Genomic DNA, 26,652 nt, shown 5'->3' on the forward strand with positions numbered 1-26,652 from the left:
TGTACCCGTGGTGGCGCTAGAGCAGTCGCTATCTGTATCAGCAAGGATTGCATATGAAATGGCGAGCAAAATTTTAACAGAAAAAACTATGAAGTAAAACCACCTGAATTTGTACTAAGATTGAATCATATGACATACATTTTATGTCACGTCCCTGGTTACCATTGTTAAGTTCAACAAAAACAAACGAACATATTAGGAATAAGTATAAAGGAAATGTTATACTATAACCGGCTACATATTCTGCTTTGGTAACTTTTTATTGTAACGTTTTCTCGTCGAATTTCCTGTGCAAGCACTTATTAACCGTTTGACGTTTGCGATTTTTTGGCTTTATTTAAATGCTGCGTGGACAAACTCGCCATATGTATTTATCCTATTTGCCACTTGGTGGCGCAATATAGTCTCTAAAAGTGACAGGAGTAGTAAAGTTCCCGGATGTGAGCTAGCAAATCCACTGGGCGCAAGACAAGTACAACGTGTAATTACATCTTACTGAACAGACATCTCGTATACAAGAATGATACGCACCGTTTTCATAAGCTGTGTCTTTGTACTGGTCTTTGGAAAGGGTATGTCATTATTTAGTGTGCTTTGTTTTGTGTGTTTTGTTTCTACTCGAAATAAAATGGGGGGGGGGGTGCTGATGATACTCGCCATGTAACCGACATGCTCACACAAACTTTCAAAACAATTGAACGTCTAATTATATGTTGGAGGTGGAGGGGGCATGATAAGAATAACTAATTTCGCTAAGATTTGAAAAGTAAAATAAAAAACGTGCAGTCGGATGGCTAGGAACGGATAGCGTCGACATTCGAATCGCTTCTACTGTATCACAACATATAGTCTTGAATCATCCTGCGTTAAGACATATTATCATCCATGTCATCAAGGTCCATTTTACTGTGCGATTTGTCCATATCGGTAGTAGTACACCTCCTGCCTAATTCACGCATAGTTGACAGACATGCTAATAACACCATAACGTGACTAGACGAGACAGTTCAGCGGGAAGTCGTGTACTAATGATAATCCGGAATAGAATTCTGTAATGGCAACAGCAAAATGTCGTAATTAAAATTAATTTGATCAATTTTTTTCTAGGACATTCCATTAAATTACTGACCCGGCTAAAATTGAATGATACCACAAATAATATAAAACAAACAGCAAACATAGATATCCAACCTGATTAATATCTGAAGTATTGTACAGTGTAAATTTAATTTAATTTTTACTATATATATATAAAAGTATTTGTAATTGTTACGTACACGACAGTAGTAGACACCCTTCAGTAATGAAATATAATATGTATAACACTGTGAATGCATCTTCCGTCATTTTGTTTGCATTTTGTTGTTATCGCTTCATGACGTCGAATAATAATAATACATGTATTAATATAATAACACAATAAACATAATAATAGCAATATTAGTTCGCAAAAAAATATTTAAAGAAGTTCAGGATTATCCACTTATCCTAAATTATCTGTCATCATAGTTACCAAGTTGTGATGGTTGGTTTAAAAAAAAGTGATCCATCCTCGACAAAACACGTACATTATTTATATATACCTCGTGACCCTTGACTTGAAATTAATATAAATTAATATAAATTAATATCGATTAATATTGACATTGCGTCACAATTTGAAGTCGTGTTATAAGACAAGTGACACCGTGCATTATAAATGTTATTTTATACTTCTTTGTTAATATAATATTGATTACATATCTGACTGATACGGAGTCATCTTCATTTACTTATTTCCCTGTATTCTTCAATATGATTGCAAGCAATAGAGATGAAAAAAATATGTTTCATATGTCACTTCTGTAATATAATACTCACATATAATATACAATCACTGTTCACTGTATGTTTGCTACTAAGATGGGTGTAAGTAATATTCCGATTCAAGGTTAACTACCAAACAAGTATTTTCTGACAGATTGTTATTAGTTATCGACGATGATAATAAAAATAATAACGCAAAATTCAGTGTTGAGATAATTGATACTTTAAACCGAAATATAACTGCGTCAGTAAAATTCAAATTATAGTACTTGAGTCTGTGTATGTATATCTAAGTCGGTTTAGACGATAAACCCATTGTGAAGCTACTTTATAATACATGACGTGTTCCATGTGAAAATGTGTTTTCTCTATTGTAGCAACACAACAAAACTAATTCTTTCTTCGCCGAATAACTTTCAAAGGAAAATTATGAAATTTCGGAATTTAATTTCCCGCCTCCCATTATATTATTCTGTATCTGTTCCTAGCCGTGTCATGCTGTGCAGTCTGTATACACCAAATCAAATGTATATTACACTGTGCATTAATAGTCATGCATGCAGTCATATGTATTCTGGTAGGCAATATTTCTAGTGCACAAACAAACAAAATGTGAGAAACAGTACAACTGATAGAGCATAACATTCAACCATGTCAGTACTTGACTTATCCAATTTTGTGTAACGTACAACTCCAATGACGTCATACCACAAGGTCAGATTGGTAATTTATTTCACAACGAAAACATTTAATACACGAGCGAAATGTTTCATCAAACCACCCGTCGTTTGGAGTTTATAGGTTACATTTTGTCTCGATGTTTGCGCTTCAGTTGGTTAAGATGCCATACATAAGCAGACGACATACAAGATCTGATGCCTGCTGATTTCTGCCAATTACCGCGTAATGAACATCTTAAAATTATGAATTGATGTCATTGCATTGCGATGAACCAACGGACATGGGGTCACGTTTGCACGGCTAATTGTTTAAGAATGATGTTGATAAATCTTATAGCATATTTTATATCAAATGGTGCATTAATAATGATATGTTATGTTTCCCATTACTGACCTAGTATGCGAGTCAATTTCAACTTTTAACTGACATACTTCAACGTCAAAGTTGTTATTTCCCAGTTTGCATGACACCATTTTGAAAGTCACCTACACTAAAAGGTGTAATATACTTTTAGGTGTAATCTCGAAATTCAATTCACATAATAAAATAGAAAAATCGACATATAGATAGCTATCGATAGACTGAAGTATGTCTTTTGTATTTTCTGGGTGGTAAATGTGTATAGAATAAGTATAGAATAAAGTCTGATTACTATACTGGTCCGACCAATGATGATTTTAGCGAATACTGAAATTTATATCCCAGAAGACTCCGACTTAAAACCATCATCACAAACCATCTATAGATTATTTTTTGAGAAAAGTCTCATACTTTTGACGGAATTCGCTGAGTTCTGCAACTTTCTACATAAAATTCGTATTGTTAAAAGGAGACAATGCCCCCATTGTATAAAAATACACGTGTGCGTATAATGTGGAATGTGTCATTTTAGTCATAAAATGTGTATAGTAGCTGGTGTATCCTAAGGCATCTACATAATAACAACTTATGAATATTCATGATGTAACTCCTAAATTCATCTAGCCCAAATATGGTAAATGATGCTCATCTATATCCAGGTAGCTCAATGTCCGCCTGGCCGATGTGTGATCCTAGTGCGATACCCAACTTCTGTGTTTTTCCCCTAATAGTTCTGATGTCACATGATCTGTATACAAGTTTAAGAATGTTTTAAAAGCTTATAAAATACTCTAAAACGTTTATATAAAAGTTCTAGAATTCTTTATGGAAACAAAGAGCTTTAAATCGAAACAGGCGATTCAGTGTCGATGAAGAAGCAGGAAGGGGACAGCGTTATTTTAAGTGATGTGTCTGCACCAGTATCCACCATCGGTACCAGTGTACTGTGTGTTTGATCTACGCATGAACCTGCTGCTCCTTGGCCCAACCTAATCTGAACTTCTGAAACTGCAGCAAAAGATGACGAGTAACGGGATAGACACATTGTTAATCATGACCGTTTTAAGCAAAACATATATTTCCTTCACTTTATATTCGATCTCTGTCAAAATATTATGATGACCTAGTTTCCTTTTTTTAAATGTCATTAATCATTACTTTTAAATTCTTGTCATCACTAAAAACACGGTTTTATTCAAATATGTGTCTTTGTAATTTGCCTTCCTCCATCTCAGTCACAAGTATTCGCTGGAATAGTAGTATTCATTGGCTTCCATATTTGTCATTTCTTCAAAATTATGCACTTTCAATTTTGTGCTTCGTTCATTGCGATATCGTCATCATAGAGTCGTAGTGGCATAAAAACATCGCGTTAGATTCGATAAACAGGTAACTATATTGGGGGTATATTCACACTTAACAATGTACTATACACATATAATGATAGTCAATTTTGATGAAGTAAAGAGGTCTTAGCGCCGTATTCCTCTATGTAAGATAGGAATTGCGACACTGAAAAAGAAAAGAGTTCAAAATCAAAGCATTCGATTTTGTCTTGCATGCATTACGCAAATTCTATTGAAGATATTATCAGGGGGAAAATCCTTCTCCACGAGGTTCTCCACACTTGCCAGGGGGGAATCTCGTCTCGTCTCTCTGTCGCGTCCCCTTGAGGTACGGGATCGGGAAAGTCACTTTAACTTTACAGTCAAATAAGACACACACAACGAAATACGTTTTAGCTCTCGTCTTAGTCGGTCAATCGAGCACTCTATAAGACACGGCGCCCTGGGGAAAAATCCCCAAGACTATCGCAAGGCTGACCCAAGACTCTCTTAGACTGCGTCAACACTCGCCCCAAGGCTCTCCAATACTGCTCTCGACTCTTCAGGACTGCGTCTATCGTGGAGTACTTGCCAAGACCAACTCAAACTCTCTTTATTCATTTTCAAAACTCTAACCAATTACAAAGCAGTAAAAAGACTCTAAGGCGTAACTTTCAATCATAAAGCCAATCACACTAAGTACTGAATACGTCATATCTTTTGATTAATCGTTCACTACATTAATAACTATGAATATAAACTGTCAGAATGAGTAGTTTGAATAGCGGCGGTTATCTGGTAATTAGTTCCAAATCACTGAGCCAAGTTCCGTCCAAAACTTCAAATAGGCCTAAACGATGACAGACATAACACAGCAATTCAGCTAATAATCAACTAATTTAGTCGGTTAACAGATACGCAAAAACAAATTCATGACAATATGACCAAGTTTATAACGCATTATCATTGGTAGTTGATGGATGGATAATATTTTCCACTTATGCAAACTATAACATTTAAATCGAAGTGTTAGAATTACGTTTCAAATGCGTCTAATTGATGAGACTTGGAAATAAAGTGTGAAATAAATGCATTGGAATTATATTTATTATCATTTTTTTTCCAGTAGTTGATGAGTAGATGATATTTCCCGCATTGAGAAACGTATTTGTTAAAACGCGTATGTTATGATTTTTCACGAAAGGCTTAACATTATGGACACCATTCACATTGCAATGCATACACCAGCCTGTTTTATCGTGAATTATTTCCTCATCAGCTCCTGTGTACCAACTTGATTCCGACACAATTATTCCCGATGAATACATTGTGGTGTTTCACACCGACACTTCGTCCAAAACAGGTGAGAGATTGTTGTTTTAAAATTACATAAAGTCCGTTAATTTTAGACGCTGTTTTTTTCTTGTAGCCAAGTGGGTGCGACACGAGAAATGCCACAACTGATATATTTGATAGTTTTGTTGTTTTCTTGTACAATGTTTGATTTTGATCTCAGAGTTCATCTTTCGTAGCGATTTTCGAACAGTTGTCTTGGCGCATTTACTGTGAATTGTTGTGATCCTGATCGTATGTACTTGTATCGATGCCATGTTTTTCAGAAGGTTTATAAAATAACCGCATTTTCGGCGAAAAAACACACACAAGCATTCCGAAAATTTCTTCAAAAATAAATAAATAATATTCCTTGCTAAAAGTATTCTGGAATGAGCTCTGTTTTGTATATAATTGTCTTTTATGTGTAAAATAAAATAAAAGAAAAGATGTGTTCTTTCTCAGTCGTGCAGCACATGAAGAATTTTGCCGATTCTTTTATCAAATCTAAGAATTCTTCAACTGAAATATTAAGTGAATTCAACATGAAGAACTTTACCGGATACGCATTCCGTGGTCCAATCAGGTAAATATGTACCTACATATTAAGATGACAAATGACGACCTCTATATCAAGGAATACAATTTTGGAGAATACATTTCGAATCTTAATAGTGTGAGAAGGAAGTATAATGTATTTTAAATCTATTCAGTGTGTGATATAAATATACTTTATATTTGTCCCAGTTAGCTTCACCTAAACCAACTTTCATTGTTATTGTTTGTTTCTACGAAGAGGATGCCTTATTTTTGACAGTACGTCACATGTGAACCGTGGCGATTCAATTCATTGCTAATTCTTATTTTTAATTGTAACTTTTTTTCTTATGTATTACAGTGTTGTTGAAATATTACAGGATATGCCAGAAGTGGAATTTATCGAAGCTAATCAGGCAGGTTGTTATTACTGTAATATTGTGTAATACCTTGCATTGTTCCTGCCCTCTGTGGCTATGTGTCTATGTTCCAGCCCTCTGTGGCTGTGTTCCAGTCCTCTGTGGCTATGTTCCAGCCCTCAGTGGCCATGTTCCTGCCCTCCGTTGTTATGTGCTTATGTTCCAGCCCTCTGTGGCTATGTTCCAGCCCTCTGTGGCTATGTGCCTGTATGTTCAAGCCTTCTATGGCTATGTTCCAGCTCTCTATGGCTATGTTCCTATGTTCCAACCATTTATAGTACAAATCTTTGTGTCAGTGTTCTTATGGTACATATTTTTTCTCTATGTACTTATGGTACACACTCTTGTGTATGTGTTCTTATGGTACACACCTTTGTGTATGTGTTCTTATGGTACACACCTTTGTGTATGTGTTCTTATGGTACACACCTTTGTGTATGTGTTCTTATGGTACACACCTTTGTGTATGTGTTCTTATGGTACACACTTTTGTGTATGTGTTCTTATGGTACACACCTTTGTGTATGTGTTCTTATGGTACACACCTTTGTGTATGTGTTCTTATGGTACACACCTTTGTGTATGTGTTCTTATGGTACAAACCTTTGTGTATGTGTTCTTATGGTACACACCTTTGTGTATGTGTTCTTATGGTACACACTTTTGTGTATGTGTTCTTATGGTACACACCTTTGTGTATGTGTTCTTATGGTACACACTTTTGTGTATGCATTCATATGGTACACACTTTGTTGACAGACAGACCAATGTGTATAACCTGGAACAATAATGGTTTGAACATTTCAGGCACTTTTCTCGAAAATAATCAGATATTCTTAGATAAAAACTGGGAACACTTAATCAGAAGAGTTGAATCAAACCTCGAATGGTGCACAAAAAACGCCCCTGCCATGTCTTACAGAGGACGCGCTTTAGTTGTGAACTAACTAATAGCATCGCCGATTTGTTTGTCTTTGTCCACCCAAGGACAAAATTTATCAACTTCGACAAATGTTTCTGAAATTCGTTTGGCAAGGTCGCCATTGGGTTACTGCCGAAACGGTTTACTTGCTCATAAGTGAAGGTGGTCAAGGTTTGATACACTTGCCCACACGTATTGCTACTTTCCGTATTCTGTTCATCCAAAGGTATTTGTATGCTAATTTGAAAAACAGTTTCTCATTCATGGAATATTTTCTCAGGCAGGTACATGGTTTGAATTATGATAAACAGCTATTTATCACACGTCTTAACAAACCCATCGTTGGCCTTCCAGCATTTTATCATGACATTCTTAAGACCTGGTTCTCTCTTACAACATTAAGAAAGGACAAACCATCCACATTTGTGGAAGTGTGTGCAGAACCATTGTTTAATAACCCACTGGTCTTGCATCCAATTCAAAACACACCACTTAATTTGTTACATTTCCGTGAAGCTGGCATCACCAAAGTTGTTGATCTGATAGGTTACGGTAATAATAATTGGCTACAAGTTGATGATTTACATGAAATAGTACCCATATATTCAAAGAGACTGCTTGGTATGACCCTTAATGTCCCATGATACAAAACTATGTGTCTTAGTTTCTATAGTACAAATATTGGTGTAAATATGCTTTTAGTACACACCTTCGTGCTTATGTCGTTATGCAACAAACCTTTGTGTATATGTTTTATAGTACAACGATGTATGTATGTGGTCGCATGCTACTAATCTGTGTGCATACGTTCTTATGATACAAACCTTTGTGTATATGTTTTATAGTACAACGATGTATGTATGTGATCGCATGCTACTAATCTGTGTGCCTACGTTCTTATGATACAAACCTTTGTGTACATGTTTTATAGTACAACGATGTATGTATGTGGTCGCATGCTACTAATCTGTGTGCCTACGTTCTTATGATACAAACCTTTGTGTACATGTTTTATAGTACAACGATGTATGTATGTGGTCGCATGCTACTAATCTGTGTGCCTACGTTCTTATGATACAAACCTTTGTGTATATGTTTTATAGTACAACGATGTATGTATGTGGTCGCATGCTACTAATCTGTGTGCCTACGTTCTTATGATACAAACCTTTGTGTATATGTTTTATAGTACAACGATGTATGTATGTGGTCGCATGCTACTAATCTGTGTGCCTACGTTCTTATGATACAAACCTTTGTGTATATGTTTTATAGTACAACGATGTATGTATGTGGTCGCATGCTACTAATCTGTGTGCCTACGTTCTTATGATACAAACCTTTGTGTATATGTTTTATAGTACAACGATGTATGTATGTGGTCGCATGCTACTAATCTGTGTGCATACGTTCTTATGATACAAACCTTTGTGTACATGTGTCTATAGTTAAAACCTAAGTGCATATGTTTTCGTGACACAAATGCTAGTGTATATGTACTGATGTTTCAAACATTTGTGTATATGTTTTATAACGCGCATATGTTCTCATGGTACACGTGTTTATGTGTACTTTCATGTGTACATTTATATGGTACGTGTAAATGTTCGTGTTGCACATGCCCTTATGTTTATGTTCACGTGAATGTTCTTGTAGAACAACTTTTTGTAAATATGCCTTTATGGTATAACCAATTGTGTATATGCTTTAATTGTGAGGTTTGGAGAATAAGACTACATGTCTCATAAAGCACAATTGGTCGAAATGACACACTATTAACATTTCTATTTCGAATTTAGAAAATTGTAGTTTCTGAAGTTTTACAATTATAAATAAAGTACCATTTTTATTGAAGGTAGCGAGTGTTATGCAAAGCTGCATTGATCAAATGGAGGCACAATGGGTAAGTAATTTCCTTGTGCTTTGTAAACTTCAACGCATACTTGAGTTTGACTTTGTATAGAAAATTATTGGGATCAAAACAATAGTTGAGAAACAAACATAATATTGGGAGTGGTGTCGGGGTCATTACATTATCTTGAAGTTGCATTTACATATTGAAATGTCAGAATCTATCCTTTTGTCAATAAAACGCCATAAATAAACATATTCAGTCGGCGGCATGGAATACTGTGTACTGAGTAAAGCATGAAATATTTTTTTAATATTAGCTATTATTTTAAAATAAAGATTTGTTAATATAACTATACAAATCACTACAACGATATAATTACCACAGAATATAAAAAAACAAACATGATATGTACACCCAAACTCTCGAACAATAGTTGTTTTAAAATACATTTCGTTTTTTTAAACATAATTTCAGTATATATTTTCTAAAAAAACTTAAACGACTGACAGCGACCCCTAAATAATGAATGTCTAGTGCAAACTAATTGAGAGAACAAAGCCTGTCAACTCATCCTCTATAGTGCCACGCTTTCAGTGCAATGTAAGCTAAAATAACGTGTTAGTGTTGAAATAAAGACACAATATACCCGCGAGAATCATACAACTTAGTAATCGATATTTTAGAACAAAATGTAATTTACAGGGTCTGTTGTTTACTTTTCACACATCAGGGTCTTGTTCGCACAACAGAAAGAGAGTTGAACCTGGATGGCATTTATTCCTATGGAGGTATGGTCATCTTCATATTAGTAACACCATCCTTATAACAGTTTTCCATTTACAAAAGATGTTGCAGGGTTGAATGTTCAAAACATAATATCAAATTTCTAAAAGAAGTATAAAATGAAATTACTACTAACTACTGACGTGCTCAAATGTGACATATGATAACAGAACAATGGAAAGCAAGTTAAGGTCACATTTTCACTTAATAATAAATATTATTCTTTTGTCAGTATTATGTTACCTATACACATACCAATCTCAGTATCCAATTCATTGAATTACAAGTGAATTTCTATTTTCAATGTATTTGTTCAGCTTGTTTTCGACCTGTTCGCACTGTGGTTTATTTGGTGAATTCAAGAACTGAGGCTTTGCATTTCATCATGTAATAGGCTAATCGTAAATTGTATTGCATATACTCGTAGTCCTATTATTATTGAAACAATGGAGTGAACACTCATGTATTATTTTTATCCAGCTAATTCGGTGGGTGATAATGTCGATGTGTACGTCTTTGATACGTGAGTATAATCAATACACTAAGGGAACTTACGTAACTATTGAACTGATTTTAACGTGTACCGCACAAATTGTATTGTATGTATTAATATGAAATCAAACAATGTTGCAGTGACATTACGTAATACACCCAGGTTGACTGACATATTATTCAAGAGTATTTGTATTGCTTTATCAGGGGGATTTATTTGCAACATAAAGACCTCGGAGGAAGGGCGAAGTGGGTGAGTGTTGTCCATTACATGTACGTTTCTTAAGTCATACTCTGCTCATCGGAGATAAAAAGAAGTACAGAATAGTGTGACAGTTTTTTGACTCGTAAGAGTAGGGCTGAGAGTAAATAGCAAAACACAATGAGAAGTATCAACTTGTGTCTCCAGACTGTTGGTGCAAATGCAGAGACATCATTATTTCTTTTGTTGTACGCATACCACATTTGAAATAATATATTATTGCCCATGAAAAGCATCAACTCTAGGAATTATCAATTTATGATCATAGGTGACGACTCGTGAGTTCTTACATTCAAGCACAATATAATGATTTTCTTATTAATTCATGTCTGCTGTCATGTTTTCATATTTAGGGCACTGACACCATCGATTCACCATCCCCCTTAACAGATCAACATGGCCATGGTACACATGCTGCAGGTGAGTCTGAATAGTACATCATAAGTTAAATGTCCTACGTCACTTCCTGCTTCTGCCAATATACGCGACCTAGGGTATACAATTAAACTAAATTTTCGAAGATGCTGCTGTCAAATCCTGAAATCTATTTTTTTAGAACATAATTCAAATATATCATTGTCGATTGATATTCAGTGTGTACATATTTTGTAAGCATTGCGTGTTCTTTCAACAAGGTACTATTGGTGGTGCTATTTTTGGGATTGCAAAGATGGCAAATCTAATTGCAGTAAAGGTATTAAATAGAAGAGGAAAAGGATCGACAAAGTGAGTCCATGTATTTACAATCTATTATGAAACTAATATTCGTTTCAAGATATCGATTGTATTTTTAATAATATTATTAATGCTGTTACACACTATGTTGAAGGTCTATAATTAAGGGTGCAGTATGGGTTGAAGACCAGCATCTTAAAAAGATGTCTAAAATTACTCGAGCTAATGGATCAGTTGCTAAGTAAGTGATTTTTCGTCATCTTACACACAGTAAAAATAATTGATTTTACCATTTATGTGTATATGTGAGATGTGTGGGCAGGTGTATGCCTGTGTTTTATAGTTTATCGTCGGATTTCAAATCACAGTTGTACATTTTTCTTTCAATTGATGTAACATGCACATCAATAACCGTTATATTATTTGAAGACCATGTTAAATATATCAAGCTAAGTAAGTTTTACTTACCTTATTGACCTTATACTTTTGCTGTCGAGGTTTCGTAAAAACATCTGAACCATTTAACCATATATGGTCAAATTCTCTAGACACACTCTTGTCACGTATAGGGGAATGTACAATGCAAAGACCAACTTAAAGTTGAACGAATTGACCACGATCATTTCCATATAATATTAACCAATTGTCTTCAACCTTGGTCACAATTTGTGTGAGAAACCACGCAATATTGGGTTATTTGATGCACTTCCGTCGAAATCGTACTCGATTGACAGCATCAAGCCTTTCAATGGAAATTCGTTTCTACGAGGGTTCATAATTTTTTACTTCTTTTGGTCATGTGACCCGTCTGGACTTTGTCCTCAATTGTAGAAAATTTGGAAATGGAAGGTTTGGAACCCACAACAGCAACCACCTCAGATAGAGCCTCTAATCTCCTAATTTCCAATGAAGGTGTCGAGGAAAAATGGGTTTTAGGAAGGTCACATGAATTTCAATTGCATTGAATTATTCATGAGCAAATGACAAAGCTGGTGTCGTCGTGCATTTGACTCGACTATGAAAGTTTCTCGTGGTATTTTTAATACTTATTCTCCTTAACATTTTGAACAATTGTAATTAAGTTAAAATAATACCTTTTTTTAATTAGAATATGAACTCAATACAAATTTAAATAAACAATAGGCTAGTTTTTGTTTTCAATTATGTTTGAACTTCATGTGTTTTTTTAAATCTAGCTCCAGTCTGCAGACTTCCTTTAAGCTTTTTTTGAAATTATTATTACTTACGTCGAATACTGTGAGGTTATTATGATGATACCGAAAAATATGCTCGAAGACAGTACAGCGGAAGTATCGACCGACGCGCAGCAAACTTTTCGGTATCCTCGTAATAACCTTATTATTATATACTTTTCCTCCCAAGTATACATCATGAGAATGCCGAAATACAAACAGTTTAGAACAGAATGAGCGAACTTCTTTGTATGGGGTCCGGTCAACATCTGGGGGCTGCCATGTTTGTTTTTATTATTACGCTTACGCGCGTAATCGTTCCTTATTTGGAATTCGCATTTCCTAATATGGTAGGATGAAAATACCCAGTGCAATACCGCAAAATTACGGAACGCTGAAGACGCTGTAATTTATGGCGTTACGGTGACAGATGTATAATAATATCCTATATTAAAGAACATTGAACATGACGTGCCAAGCATTACAATAATAATATATTTTAATAACGCATATTTTTCTCACAATTATAGCATGTCCATTGGTGTAAGACGTTCGCATTCTGTGAACCGAGCTGTAGAAAGTCTGATTGGCAGCGTGAGTTTCTTAGATAGATAGATAGATAAATAGATAAAAGAGTTGAATTTTCGGGAAATGTCAGACTTCCATACTTCCATATGTTACGTATTATGATAAACAATACATGTATAGAGATTATAGACTGTTTAGATATTCAAGTATCGTTGACTCGTATAGTGACCATGTCAATAATAAAAGTCCGTCATTTGGATTTTATTTTATTTTATGTTTGCTTACGTTCTTACTGGATTACCTATACTATTGAACGTAGTGGGTATTCGCTCGTCTCGTCTAGAGTGTTGTACATGACACGTAAAAAAAACACGGCAACTGTGTCGTAAAGACGAGTCGACTCTATACGTACTGTGACTGGGTTCGCCATAAGACGCCGTAGCATCTTCTAACCAGAATAATCACTCACCGAATGATTTGCATTAACCAATTTCTATCTTTTCGTCGTAGGGCGTAACAACGGTTGTGGCAGCAGGCAATGAATTCGACGATGCTTGTAAACTATCACCAGCTAGCGTTAAAACAGCGTATGTATGTCTAACAGTATATTCAACAATTAGTGCCTGTCAGATAGAAAAAAACAGACAAGCTTTTAAAAATGCATTTATAAACAACCAAATTAAATTGTATTGTTTTTTTAATTAAACAATACGGGAGTTGCATCGCTATGCAGTCCGGTTGTGTCTAAACATTTTAATTGACAGATTAATAATTTTACGTCTGTGTCGTGTTGTTCATAAATAATGCGTAAATACTTAATAGAGGCATATAGTTGTGATATGTTTATATATGTATAATGTAAGTTACATATACATTGATACATGTATCTTTCTACTCGTGAACTTCTGGACAAAAGAATATATTTGATTCTTGTTTTCTATTTTGATTAACGAATTTAAAATAATATCAAATTGGTATAGCCATATTTATTACAAATATCAACATATTGTTGCAGTCCTTAGGAGACTTAATTTAACAGTAATTGTAATTATATTATATATTATATGCAAATTATCGTCATCATTATACGATGACCAAACACTGCTATCTATAATTGTATGGCGGACAAATTGTGTTATCTACGATTGGATGACGGTTAATCTAACTGATCATCATTGGTTGACAATCAAACTCCACTATTATGTGATTGGATGACGGCAAATTTTCGGGGACCAATGTTTGTTTACACGAATTGGAACACATGCATTGCGACAATTGTAGCATTTCAAATATGCTTTATCCTCGGGGGCGGACATCCGGGCATTTTCTACCGCCTGGCAACCCTCGCGGTGAAAACAAAGACAAAAAACTCGCAGAAAACGGTACTTTGCAATGGTTGTTGAGAGTCCCCTGAACAGTGTTACAAGATTAGCTCTACGTGTGTAACATATATGAATTTGGTTGTTCGGGATTACTTCAAAGTTGAGTTTGTGTTGTTTTCTCGAGTTTTCACCGGCTCGACCGGCGTTCCACAGCAGCGCGCACAAAGCCCATAGAAATACGTGGTACAGTGGTGCGCGTCTTAGCAACGTAGAACGTCCGTGACGTAGCTCCGCCCCCGAGGATAAATACTTTTATAGAATTGAGCACCCACAAAAGCATTATTTGCGACATATTAAACGTCGTCGCATCGCTTCTTGATCGACACGAGTCCCACGCGAAGTATACAACGTTATTCGCTTTAGTTGGGCATACATATCATACAAATTATTATAAAATAATATTGTATGTGGTGCATAGGATAATGTGGGTTTTAGATTAATTTAACGCTAATAACGCTATACGTCGGCGTTGAGGACGTTTGAATTAGATTCGTATAACGGATATTTTTTTCTGATTGCAGGATAACAGTTGGCTGCACTACGTCTTCCGATCGGTTCTGTGTTTACAGCAACGTCGGCAAATGCGTGAATATCCTTGCACCGGTATATTGAGACTTTCTACTTTTCTCGGTGAACATTTCGCAGCTTATAGCGGCAAAATACTTGAAAAGTAGTCGAAAAGCAAAATATATGTTAATAAATAAATTGCAATTCCATTGTGCATACTGCATTCAATGGGTGTGTTGCGTTCAGGCAGCTATTTCTCTAAAAATATTCGTCCAACCAAATAGCGCGTCTTAAGTTGTAAGAAACAGTTTATAACACGACATTTGATTGGTTACATTATTTGGACTGTTTAGTCATTTACACACCGAGAGATGAGCAAAGCCTCTACCGTGTTAAGACGTCGAATTCATCTCTTCACTATTTTCCCCTTCAGGGTCAAGGCATTGCGTCATGCGGAATACGTGGTCCAGTTTCAGTCACCACTAAATCTGGTAAGAGACATCCTTGTATCACAATGTGTTGATGTTTCTGAACAAAATAACGCATCAATAAATCGTTTATTAGATTCTTAATAAACTTATATTGTTGTATGTTGCTGAATGTATCTCTAAAGTAAAAGGGGTTCAAGATCTCTCCGCTAAGCGAATAATTCTTTTATCTGGACAATCGGTAATTTTCGGATGGTTTCGGTATATGCGACGCATGACGTCATATATGTGCAGGGCTTCACATGCATTGTACTCCTAAGCGATAGTATAAAATTAAGACAGTGGATAATTTGATTGATGTTTTAATTGTGTGATTTTTGTCTTCTAGGAACGTCATTCTCAGTTGCACACGTGGTAAGTAAAACATAAAGAATCGTATTCTTGGGATTTGTTTGTTTGTTTGTTTGTTTATAAAAGCTGGGATGTATGTGAAAGGCTAGTATCAATGGCTTAGGACTTTTTGTATCTACTTACCACATAACCACATAACATAACCCACATAACCTACGAAACTACTTCCCGTAATATGGCCTATTCAAATATGGTGGCGCAAAACAGAACACATGAGAAAAGCAACAGTTAGAAATTAACATTGACCAACATGTCAATTCTGCGTTCGGTTTATTTTTTCAGACCGGGGTGGTAGCCAAGTACATCAGCTCGCTGAACTCACTACCAACGCCAGCTGAGGTGAAAAAGTGGATAGAAAAGAAGTAAGTTTAGACTCTGGCATTATTTATTATTGTCAATATTTTCTCTCTACAACGCTGTGGTAAGTTGTGACCGTGACGCACTCATTTTAAAATTTCATTTTGAAGTTTTAAATTTATAAAGTTAACAAACTTATTTTGTCGCGATGTCGACAAGGACGTAGTTACTCACACCGACCTTATCAGGCCTAACATTTAGAGGAATCACCCAATGTGCGATGTTATGTAATATGTTGATATATTGACGATTTCATAATATTTTGCAAATATGCAAAGTTTTTCATATGACATCATAAATGTAAAGATCTGATATTCAAATTTGTGGTGGGGTAGTTTCCAGGAAAACCACGCTTAGTCACACCTTATGGAGCTAAGAAATTAAATATCTGCTAACATGAAATTTAATTGTAGATAATTATTTGTTTAATTCGATAATTAGTCATTAAACAATTAATATTTTGACATAAACCTCACCTAATGGTTTGGCATTTAAATATTTTTAAGACTGGTTGTCTGTATTTCAAATGGGCATGTTGCCATGGAAACAAAACATACCCAATAAGGCGGCCGTGTTTATTTAGATATTCCATCTTTTCGTGTACCAGGAAGCATTGCGATAATCCATGTCCAATGTGTGTTTTTTTTCGATTGGTAGTCACAGTCGACTACGTTTGCTGTAGACTGTGAGTTCATTATATCATGTTTAAATTATGTTATTGTCGTTACAGCGCCACCAAGAACATGATTGCCAAAGTACCTAAAGGAACTCCTAACAAACTGGTGTTCATGGAATGTTACTAAGTGACGGACTCCTCTCAGAGAGAACGTGTTATTATTATTGACGGTCACTTCTTAGACCTGTTTTCATTATTTGTTTCATTTATCTCAGTATTTACCTGTATCTTTTACAAAATGAATTGAATTATATTCTTAGCTGGCTCATAATATATAGTGACTTGTTTTAGTATTACGCGCATCTCTACTGCGCACTTGACGACAAGTTATGCTGCCCTCTAGCAGCGAATTTCTTGAAAGATTAGTATATTCTAGATGAAAAACGTCTACACCTCTAATACAGTTGTTGATTGACGACATTACCTTAACCTGTTGTTCACCACCAGTTCTTTTCATCACAAATTCACAAAATACTCGCGTTTATAGTCTACACCTTCTTCCATCAAAACATTTGGACAAAAATAGCCATTTTTTTAGGGTTCATTTCCAAAAATTATTGAAGATTATAAGAAAAAAGTGCTGAAAAATTTGAGCGTGAAAGTCTGGTGGTGAAAGGGTTAATAATATGAGGTTATTACCGTGACGAGGATACCGAAAAGTATGCACGAAGACTGTAAAGCGGGAGTATCGACTGACGCGCAACGGAGGTCCATGCGACGGCGTACTCAGGCTGCCAGAAAAATGCCAAAATCTAAAAAGTTTAGAACAGCATCAGCGAACTTCTTTGTGTAGAGTCCGATCAAACTCTGGTGGCAGCCATGTTTGTTTTTATTATTAGAAGACGCTCACACGCGTAATCATTAAATGTTTGTAATTCCTATATCCTTATATGGTAGGGTGAAAACACCCCGTAAAATACCGTGAAATTACGACACGCTGTAACTCATGGCGTTACGGTGACAGATGTATAATAATAAATAATACTAATAATTCTTATATAGCGCATATAGCGATAGTTTCAAAGCGCTTTACTGAATCAACCAGGAACAAGGAGGAAAAACAAATAGATAATGTTTTTAGTTGTGACTTAAAAATAAATAGAGCTGTAATAGACTGGGTGGCTGTGGGAATTCATAGTATTTAGTTCTTGAACAGGATCCTCGGCTTAAAAAGAGTTGATTAGAAAAGCGAGATGTATATAAGATAATGGGATCAGTAATACAAGCCTAATACAAGCAGGGAAAATGTTGTTATAGGCATGAAATGTTAGCAGTATAGTATCTGTATTTTGTATATACAATCCGTTTATGGAAGTGTTCAATGTAGGTGGTGTAATATTTTAGTTATGGCGTGTTCTGGGTACGTTGTAGAAGTTCAAGCTGGGATGACGGTAACCCGTATAGAAATGAGTTAGTTAATGAAATAGTATAAATGAGATGTAACAGTTGATTTCTGGTCCAGATAATTGTGGATTTTTCCAATTTTGCAAAAGTTAGCTGACTTGCAAATGTTTTTGACGTGCGTGTTTAATTGCACACTGTTGTCAATAATGACTCCAAGATCTTTGACAACTTCAGGCTAAGACATAGAGATGTCAGTGCGATCTGTATAGATGGTTGATGTGGTATTTGGAGCTCACATGCTCAAATTACTTTTGTTATGGCATCGTTAGTCATAAATTTGTTTATGACAGTCCATGTACGGATATCTGGGATGTATTCCTCCAGTTGTGTATTATCTTCACTCAGAGGTTCAGTGTATATAATGACAGCTTCTTCCCAAGGAAGCGAGAAAGCGTCAGAAGCACATTTTCAACTTGTTTGTAGTTCTGCACATAGGGTTTATTCACTGCAGAGACGTTCCACTGATTTCTTATCTATTGCGCAGTCGTAGTACAGAATGTCATGGTCGATAGTGTCGAATTTTGACTGTGACGTCACAGAAACGTTCCGGCATTAGGTATTTAGAGATATTTATAGGAAAAGAGTACTAGTATTATATATTAGTAATTGTGACGATAGCCAGTTTGAAATACTGATGGCGCTGTAAACAAAAAGATGGCTTGAATCCAGTGACCATATACACGTTAGTAGTTTAGAGTTATGATTTAATTCAGGGTGTTTAAACACGCGTCGTGTTTGTGGGTCCCATGCGACATTTGTTTGCAGGAAATTCGACGTACTACATGGCTGCATATGGATATTTTTATGTTTTGCGCAATGAATTGTAATTTATTTTGTTTCTAATTCTTAATCATTTCCCTGGCATTCACTTTGACGAAGACTATATCAGGGATGCCCACTGTTTACGTAGGTTGACAACAGGCCTAGGGACAGTATACGAGACAACATATACATGTAGTACGCTGCGAGCCTCACTACTGATGGGGGGGGGGGGTCGGAAACATAGTCAACAATCTCCCAGTTGCTAGGCAGACATGCTAACCATTATGTCATCATTATGTACCAGTTATTCAGTGTTCAAGTCATTCTGATTTCGATATTTATTATCATGCTTTATGTATGCGCGAACAACACTTTTTAGTTTTCGATAAACCATACCCAGCGCATATCATCATTTTGTTTTAAACATACACATGTTTTATTTTTCTGTACGGTACATCCCATCTTCACGAGTGTGTAATGAGCTTATCCCTAATGTGTATTACAGTTAAGACGTTTGAATTTTCCCGTTGTCATGGACTCTGATACATTTCCCTCATTTTTCATTTCCCATAAATAAATTAATTCGTTATACAACGCCCTCTATCAATTACAACAATATACGATTCGTTGGACCAACCTCTCGAATGCTGGAATAGGAGTTTACGTCAAGGCGGATTAGTATTTCTGTTGCAGAAATTGGTACATTGCCAGTCAAAGGAATTTAATTGATATTCCTCAGAATATTTTGTGCTTTTTTTAACGATTTACAATTATTATTATGTTATTTCTCTCGTTGGAAATGTCTGACAGATAGAGGAAGTTAACTGGTTGATAGTATATACGAGTTAAAAACAACATGACCGATTTAAACCTTGTGGTGAATTCCATTGCTGTATTACGTATTTTCTACAATATGTCGATAGAGGGCCTCGAGGGGGCTGCAGCTAAATGTTGGCACATGATGCAACAGCATAGTTTCGATATGTTATATTTATTTGTGACGCAGTAAGTTCACGTGATAGAGTACGTTCTATGTAACGTGAACGATGAATAGTGTGAGAAACCTGCATAACACCTACCCAGCCACACCAACTCATGATTAATGATCGGTGAGGGCGCATCAACTCGCGCCAACCATCCCTCCAGCGGCCAATTATAAATACAGCGCAAATGTGTGACAAAAGACGACCAGTTAATAATAATACTTTGTCACCTCGTATAAGCAGATAATGTGAATACAAGCTAATAGGGGAACGAGTATTATAGAACGCCGTATTTCCAAACACTTCCGCCTTACATCCACATCCACCCCCTGGCGTGGTGCGATTGGGGTAATAGAAACACTGTACTACAATTTCCAAACACTTCCGCCTTACATCCACATCCATCCCCTGGCGTGGTGCGATTGGGGTAATAGAAACACTGTACTACCATTTCACAACACTTATGCATTTAAGTTGATGTCTGTTTATTTTCTCCTTCTGCCAATGCCACCAAGAAAACAGATTGACAATTTTCGTACATAATTTCAGAATGGACAAGCGTAATATTTGAACACAATTGCCAGGCGTTCAGACCGTAAAAGCAACAGAAATCCATACACATCGGCAACAACACGGGAAACATATACCATTCACACAACCAATATCCGCGATGAATAGTTGTGCATTCGCAGAAAATAAATATACTTTCACGGGCTTTAAATATTGTATTTCGATACACATATGTGAAGTAAGTACCATGTAAGCTCAGGTGAAGTGTAACAATTATACAAATCAACGCTGTTGTTACACTGCACAAATGTATAACAAACAGATTGATGCATGGCAATTCACCTTCCAAGTTACCCGGAAATCAGGTACGTTATAATTATCAGTACATTATTGTATGATGCATTGCTTAGCCGTAGTTGTTCAAGTTGGCTCGTGACGTCATTTCTGGTCATTTGACAATTTTGACGGTCTTTCTATAAGCACGACTCGTTTCCATCCGGGGTCTGTGCGTATGGTTTTTTTTTTCAAGATCACTCACAGGTTATATTCAAAACATATGTTAATACATTTACTCTAATACTTCCCATTGTCCGTCCATAGAACTTTGCAGGTTCTTTATTGTATCCCAATTATATGTATTTTAAAAGAAACTACTCGGAATACATCGTTTACATTACACATATTCGTTTAAATTAACGAGAACGTGCAGTCTTTTCTCACTATCCATCCAACTGATTCGATCCCGCGTGTTTCAAAATAACAAAAAATATATATAAAAAAAATATATAGGTTTCTGAAATATGGTTATTGTTTTTGTCTCGCACATTGTATTTGTGAGTAATAATAATAATACACCGTCCAAGCAGTGACTAGTTACAACGCCAATTCCCACCACAACCAATATCGCGTCAAACATATCAGGCCGTTATTGTTATCAATGGTTTACAAATTCAAGGCCATCAGCCCATAAAAGTATTTACATGTACAAGTAGAATATTCGAAAAATAAAAACACTTTACATGTACAAGAAGATACTTAAATAAAATCACATATCTCGTTCCCAAGTTTCAATGCATGAAAGATGTATGTAGCCAGTGGTTGTAAAATGTCAGAATTTTGAGAACTTGAAGTAACAAGTTCTATAAATTTATCAAAAGACTGGGTATTATAAAATGTATTGGGTAAGTACGAGGTTCGCAATTCATGGTAATATGGGCAAACACGGAGAAAGTGAAACTCATTTTCAATTTCATCTATGTCACAAAGAGGGCAAATACGTTCGTCTCTCTCAATTACACCACGATCTCTTTCAATGCGAAGGCAGTGTCAAATATATCAGACCACACTGTTTGTTTGTGAAATGTATTTACTAAAACAAGCCAGCCTTGAAACAAGAACTGATTTCAATGTTATATATATAAGTTATATGCATAAGTTATATGCCTATGACATCGAAACATTGGAGTGAAAATACAGTTATAAAAGTATACAAAATAAAGATAATTATGAAAAATATAAATATACATGAATTTAAAGTAGCGGAAAAATACATTTGGATAGTAGCATAAAACAAAACACTAAGTTGCTTTTACTTTAAGTATCCAGTCAAATTGGGTTAGTTTTTACAGGTAAACACTACGATAAAGACTTTCCGTTTTAGACATTGTGAAATTCTTTCGTTTTTAGAAGAAAATCCCGAAAAACCTGACTTTGACAAGATTATTCAGAAACTTATATTAAGAATAACTCATAACGAAATGTATTCCCTGTGCACGAGTGAATAATTTCCATAATTGCCGATTACACAAAACCATTACAGAAAATAAGGTAATTATATTCTATAGCTACATTCTCTATATTTTTGCCTTTTAAGAAGCTGAATAGAATTACAAACTATGTAGAAGGTTCAACAACACATGCATGAACAATAAGTTTAATAAATATGATTTTACTTGTTGAAAATACGATATTTTTCTGTATAAAAACAAGACAGTTTCACAATGTCGAAATTAACGCAGTTGCGGTGTTAGGCACGAGAAGTTGAACAACTAGAAATCCACTTATTTGTCCTTTGGGATGTGTAGTATAGTACATGTACAATTGACTTGACATTAGCAAAACGATATGACGGCAAATGTTCATTATTATTTTAAAATAAGTGTATGCCTTGCGTAAATCGACTCACACTTTACTTGATAGCCATATCATTCACACTGGAGAATAATCGCGGCATAATATCGCGAGATCATTTACGAGACGTTGGTATTATGACGCAAATGATCACGTGATACCTGAATTCCAAATGACAGTAAACTCCTTGAACGTGTGTGATATACAATTGTTGTTATTGTTGTATAGACATCACTTATAAATCGTGGACTAACGTCACCGATGATTTGGATACTGAATGTCGATTGTGTCGACTTTTTAAAGGGACTGGAATCTAGAAAATTGAAACTGGCACATACCTTGACGGTGCGTGCCATGATCACGCTCACACACAGCCTATGCATGTCTTAATGCCAAACACCGCCAATTTGAACACTCATTCATTAGTATGTACTGAAATAAACATGATTATCAGGAATGTAAATCATGTCGGTTTCACTCGGGCTAGACTGTTTCCATTCCGTATATAAATCTCTATTCGAACCATGATTGCATATAACTACGTGCATTTTTTTGCAAATTTGAGCTTGTGACTTAATCGTCACTAGTGCTCCGGTGTAAGCAAAGATCTTCTCTAGTGCCAATGTGTCAGTGTATATTTTAGCTACTGTAACGCAAAATATAAACACTAAATGTGTGTGCAATAATTCCTTCAATTTGTCGGAATTTTTGAGTGAAAACTACTTTTGCAATGATCAGAAAACAATTTTTGCACGTAAATTGAAACTATTTTAAATCTTGTTTAAGACGAGTGCTTGATCACCCGATAACGTGTTTTCCTTATGCGGTATGCGAGAAAGAAATGTACGTGCAATGCCAATTCAAGGCGTACAGAAACACATATTGCAGTCGTTGACCGTGAAGACCCCAGTAATACAAGCACACAATGAGGCTTAAGCGTATTATGTAGTTTACAAAATACTTGAAACCACCTTTCTCCGATAATCTAACTTTACCCGGTGCGTATCGGTCTACAAATTATCCAATTTCAAACGGCGAAACGAGGTGTAAGACAAGGCCGCTACAGCGTTCATACACATGTAAATTCGTATCGGCCAACGAGCCTGTTTTCACAAGAACACAATTTCCCATGCCGAGCTGGGAATCTAAGAAGCAGGGTGTCAGTGCAGGTGGATGGATTTGGGTTACCTTCGTGTCCAATCGCGGATGCTCGTACCGGGTCGGGTTACCGTGTCGTTTCTATTTGCGTTGTTTTGCTGTCACAGGTAAATGACATGGATGGGGAAACCGAACGCCGTATGTAATTATATGGCTACTGCTCCGCGGTGTCACTTGGATGCCAGTGACCAGTGAATAGATGGAGACGTAAAGTCTATGAATGCGAGTGGGCAGTATTATGTGTCTATGGTAACCCGGGTAAATTAGACACGAAATCTAACAAGTGTCCAATTTGGAAAGTAATCACCGCGTTTGGCAGTTTAAGATTTACTCTTTAATCTACAAGTAGCATCGCTTATGTTTGATCTGTGTTATAATATGACTGTATCTGAATACACATTTAGGGACACAATGTAATATTCCTTTAAACACGTACATTGCATATGTTTCAGTTAAAATGTACGAGTCGTGAAGATATGGTTTTACTTTCCTAATGAGATCATCAAATGTTGTCATTTCCCTACGATAGGAAGATATATAGTTATTGACAACTCAATGCAGGTGGTCGGTGAAGCGCTTGAAAAAGCTACAAGCAATGAATGGTCCGGTGCCCAATTTGGTATTATCCCTCGATGGTGATAGTTGCGAATGATACCGAATTCACAAAAAAACACTTTGTGAAAACCGCTCTTATCTGACAGGTCATTCTTCAACCAATCTTATACTTGCTGGTATTTACCACTCAGCTCCGCGTGGGTTCCGAGTGTCCGAGACCCTCCACTCTGTTTACAGTGTTTTCATTTACAGGGCCTGGCAAGCGGTGATCGGGTGTCGCTACTGAAAGCCTAATTAAAGTTAATGTTACGCGATTCCTTTTAACTTATTGTTGCCAATTTGGAATAAGTCCCAACCCAAAACATACGTTGCAGTGCATTGAGGTTGTTCTGAATCTCGTGGTTGGACGGAGCGCAGTGTAGTAGCCGTAGGTGTCAGTCAGGCAAGCAGCAGTCCATCGACGTTATAACGTAACCCCAAATTCAGCCGGAGAGAGAAAGGCAGAAACATGTTTTGTTATTGATCATGTTCTTCTGAATGTTGTTTCATGTGAATGAATTTGATTTTTTTTAAAGAAAAGACATTGCTTGGACAAATCTATAATATAGTTTACTTAGGACATACCTGCAACGCACTGCCCCAAGGGTACTGATTGACAATCGCGAGAAAGACAAACAAGAACCCTTTCGCTAGTGAAAGTAGTATGAAAGTGACTTTTCGTACTTCGCCGTGAATTACAACGTCACAGATATGCGAGAGCTGGTGCTTACCGTAAATACACCATGGACTTTATTGAAAGAGATACCGCTTGTCGAAAGTAATGACCCTTCACGCGGTTACAATACTCCGCATTTTCAAATTGTTTACATAGGTACTAAACTAATGAGAAAATAGTAAAGGAATAGCTGTCAGATTTCTCTGGTATACAAATAAATCGTTCAATGTCACTCCAGCGGAACTGAGCAGCGGGGAAAATACGTTTCGAAATCCGATCAACTTTTTTTTCTTGTTTGTGCGCCACGAAGAGCGTCAATCTTCGCATTCGCATCCATCTCGGGTTGCTCGTCCCTGGGTGGCCTTACTACCGTCATTGTTGTTATATTCTGTTAATTTTTTAATTGGTGTTGCAACAAAACTGTATCAATTTGTTTAACTGAGATGGGTGGGTGTCGAGTTGCTGTTTTTGACGCGGGCCAGGGGGTTTTCCAAACTGACTCGTTCGATGACCATCTACACAACAGAGGCTCGGAGTATCGGCTTTGCGACCGTTGTTTAGTAACACTGTTTCCCACAAGTCTATTTTGCGGTATTACACCGGCTCGAATTGCCGCTATTAATCAACCTGAAAACACTGAACCCTTTTTTTGTAACAGAACCAATCTATATAACAGGAGCTTTTAAGTGGGCTTTGTCCAGTAATTAGCTCTACATATTATTGAGACAACCGAAATCCGTGTCGTACCAGGACCTATTCATGGTTTCAGTTGCAGATTGTCCTTACTGATTTGTTACACTGTGTCAGTCTAGTGACGTAGTCATAGTAGTTAAGTACATAGTTGTGTTTGCATCATGGACGATACTAATGTATAAGCAAGGTCCTGAAAATAATAGTGGTAAAACAGAAGCATTTATCCCCACGGCCGTTCATCGAATATGACCGCATCTTACGAAGTATTGAACACTAATTCTACGCCACTTACACGTTGTACTTTTGAAAGCGACACTGTTGAGTCGCGTGTTTTTATGAATTTACGGTTCATTCGTCGTCATTTACAGTAGCAAATCGAAAAGTTTAGTATAATGATTACAGTTGAATGTTAACTAAAATGTATGTTGCGTGCGACCGTTGCAGTTCAGTCCATGGAGGTATAATGTTTAGTCAAAGCTACAGTGGTTACAGAAGTCACAGTTATAGAGTTAGCATTAAAGTTCGGTGTGCGGTATTGCATCGTCTTACTTGTTTTTGATAATCCAGCTGTTATTAAGAATGAACATTTGGGGAAAAATGTGTTTAACCATTCTTTGCTGTTATGGTATTCAAAATCAAATTTTGGAAGACAATATTTAACAAAATTAAACAATCCAAAAAACCAAAAATATGCGCACAATTTTGAAAGCAAAGAGGTGTATTTTATATAAGGTCACTGTGTTTCCGGCCGTCGAAGGATTAAAGCATGTGAAATTATTTATAAAATTAGCTCAAAGTCCTAACTGAAAAT

At 36.1% G+C, this 26,652-nt stretch overlaps 1 protein-coding gene across 1 annotated transcript; it reads left to right on the top strand.

The window, feature by feature from the left end:
• The first annotated feature begins 437 nt into the window (after positions 1 to 437).
• Positions 438 to 17,202, top strand: LOC100366912 (uncharacterized). Its single transcript, XM_085502999.1, has 18 exons — positions 438 to 572; positions 5,452 to 5,535; positions 5,970 to 6,090; positions 6,403 to 6,461; positions 9,242 to 9,285; positions 9,968 to 10,025; positions 10,501 to 10,543; positions 10,720 to 10,765; positions 11,128 to 11,194; positions 11,410 to 11,500; positions 11,604 to 11,690; positions 13,173 to 13,236; positions 13,681 to 13,757; positions 15,074 to 15,155; positions 15,493 to 15,550; positions 15,876 to 15,901; positions 16,181 to 16,260; positions 16,986 to 17,202. Exons 1-18 carry the CDS (start codon positions 521 to 523, stop codon positions 17,056 to 17,058), a joined length of 1,212 nt encoding a protein of 403 aa, XP_085359125.1. The 5' UTR covers positions 438 to 520; the 3' UTR covers positions 17,059 to 17,202.
• Positions 17,203 to 26,652: the final 9,450 nt, after the last annotated feature.

Source organism: Saccoglossus kowalevskii, chromosome 8 (genome assembly GCF_978046115.1).
Source record: "Saccoglossus kowalevskii chromosome 8, keSacKowa6.1, whole genome shotgun sequence".
In the NCBI taxonomy this organism is placed as follows: domain Eukaryota; kingdom Metazoa; phylum Hemichordata; class Enteropneusta; family Harrimaniidae; genus Saccoglossus; species Saccoglossus kowalevskii.

Excerpts from the sequence above, each read along its gene's own strand:
- LOC100366912 (XM_085502999.1), top strand. The coding sequence starts at position 521 with ATGATACGCACCGTTTTCATAAGCTGTGTCTTTGTACTGGTCTTTGGA. Across the intron at positions 15,551-15,875 it reads TTCAGTCACCACTAAATCTG|GAACGTCATTCTCAGTTGCA; the intron begins GTAAGAGACATC and ends TTTGTCTTCTAG. Across the intron at positions 16,261-16,985 it reads AAAAAGTGGATAGAAAAGAA|CGCCACCAAGAACATGATTG; the intron begins GTAAGTTTAGAC and ends TTGTCGTTACAG.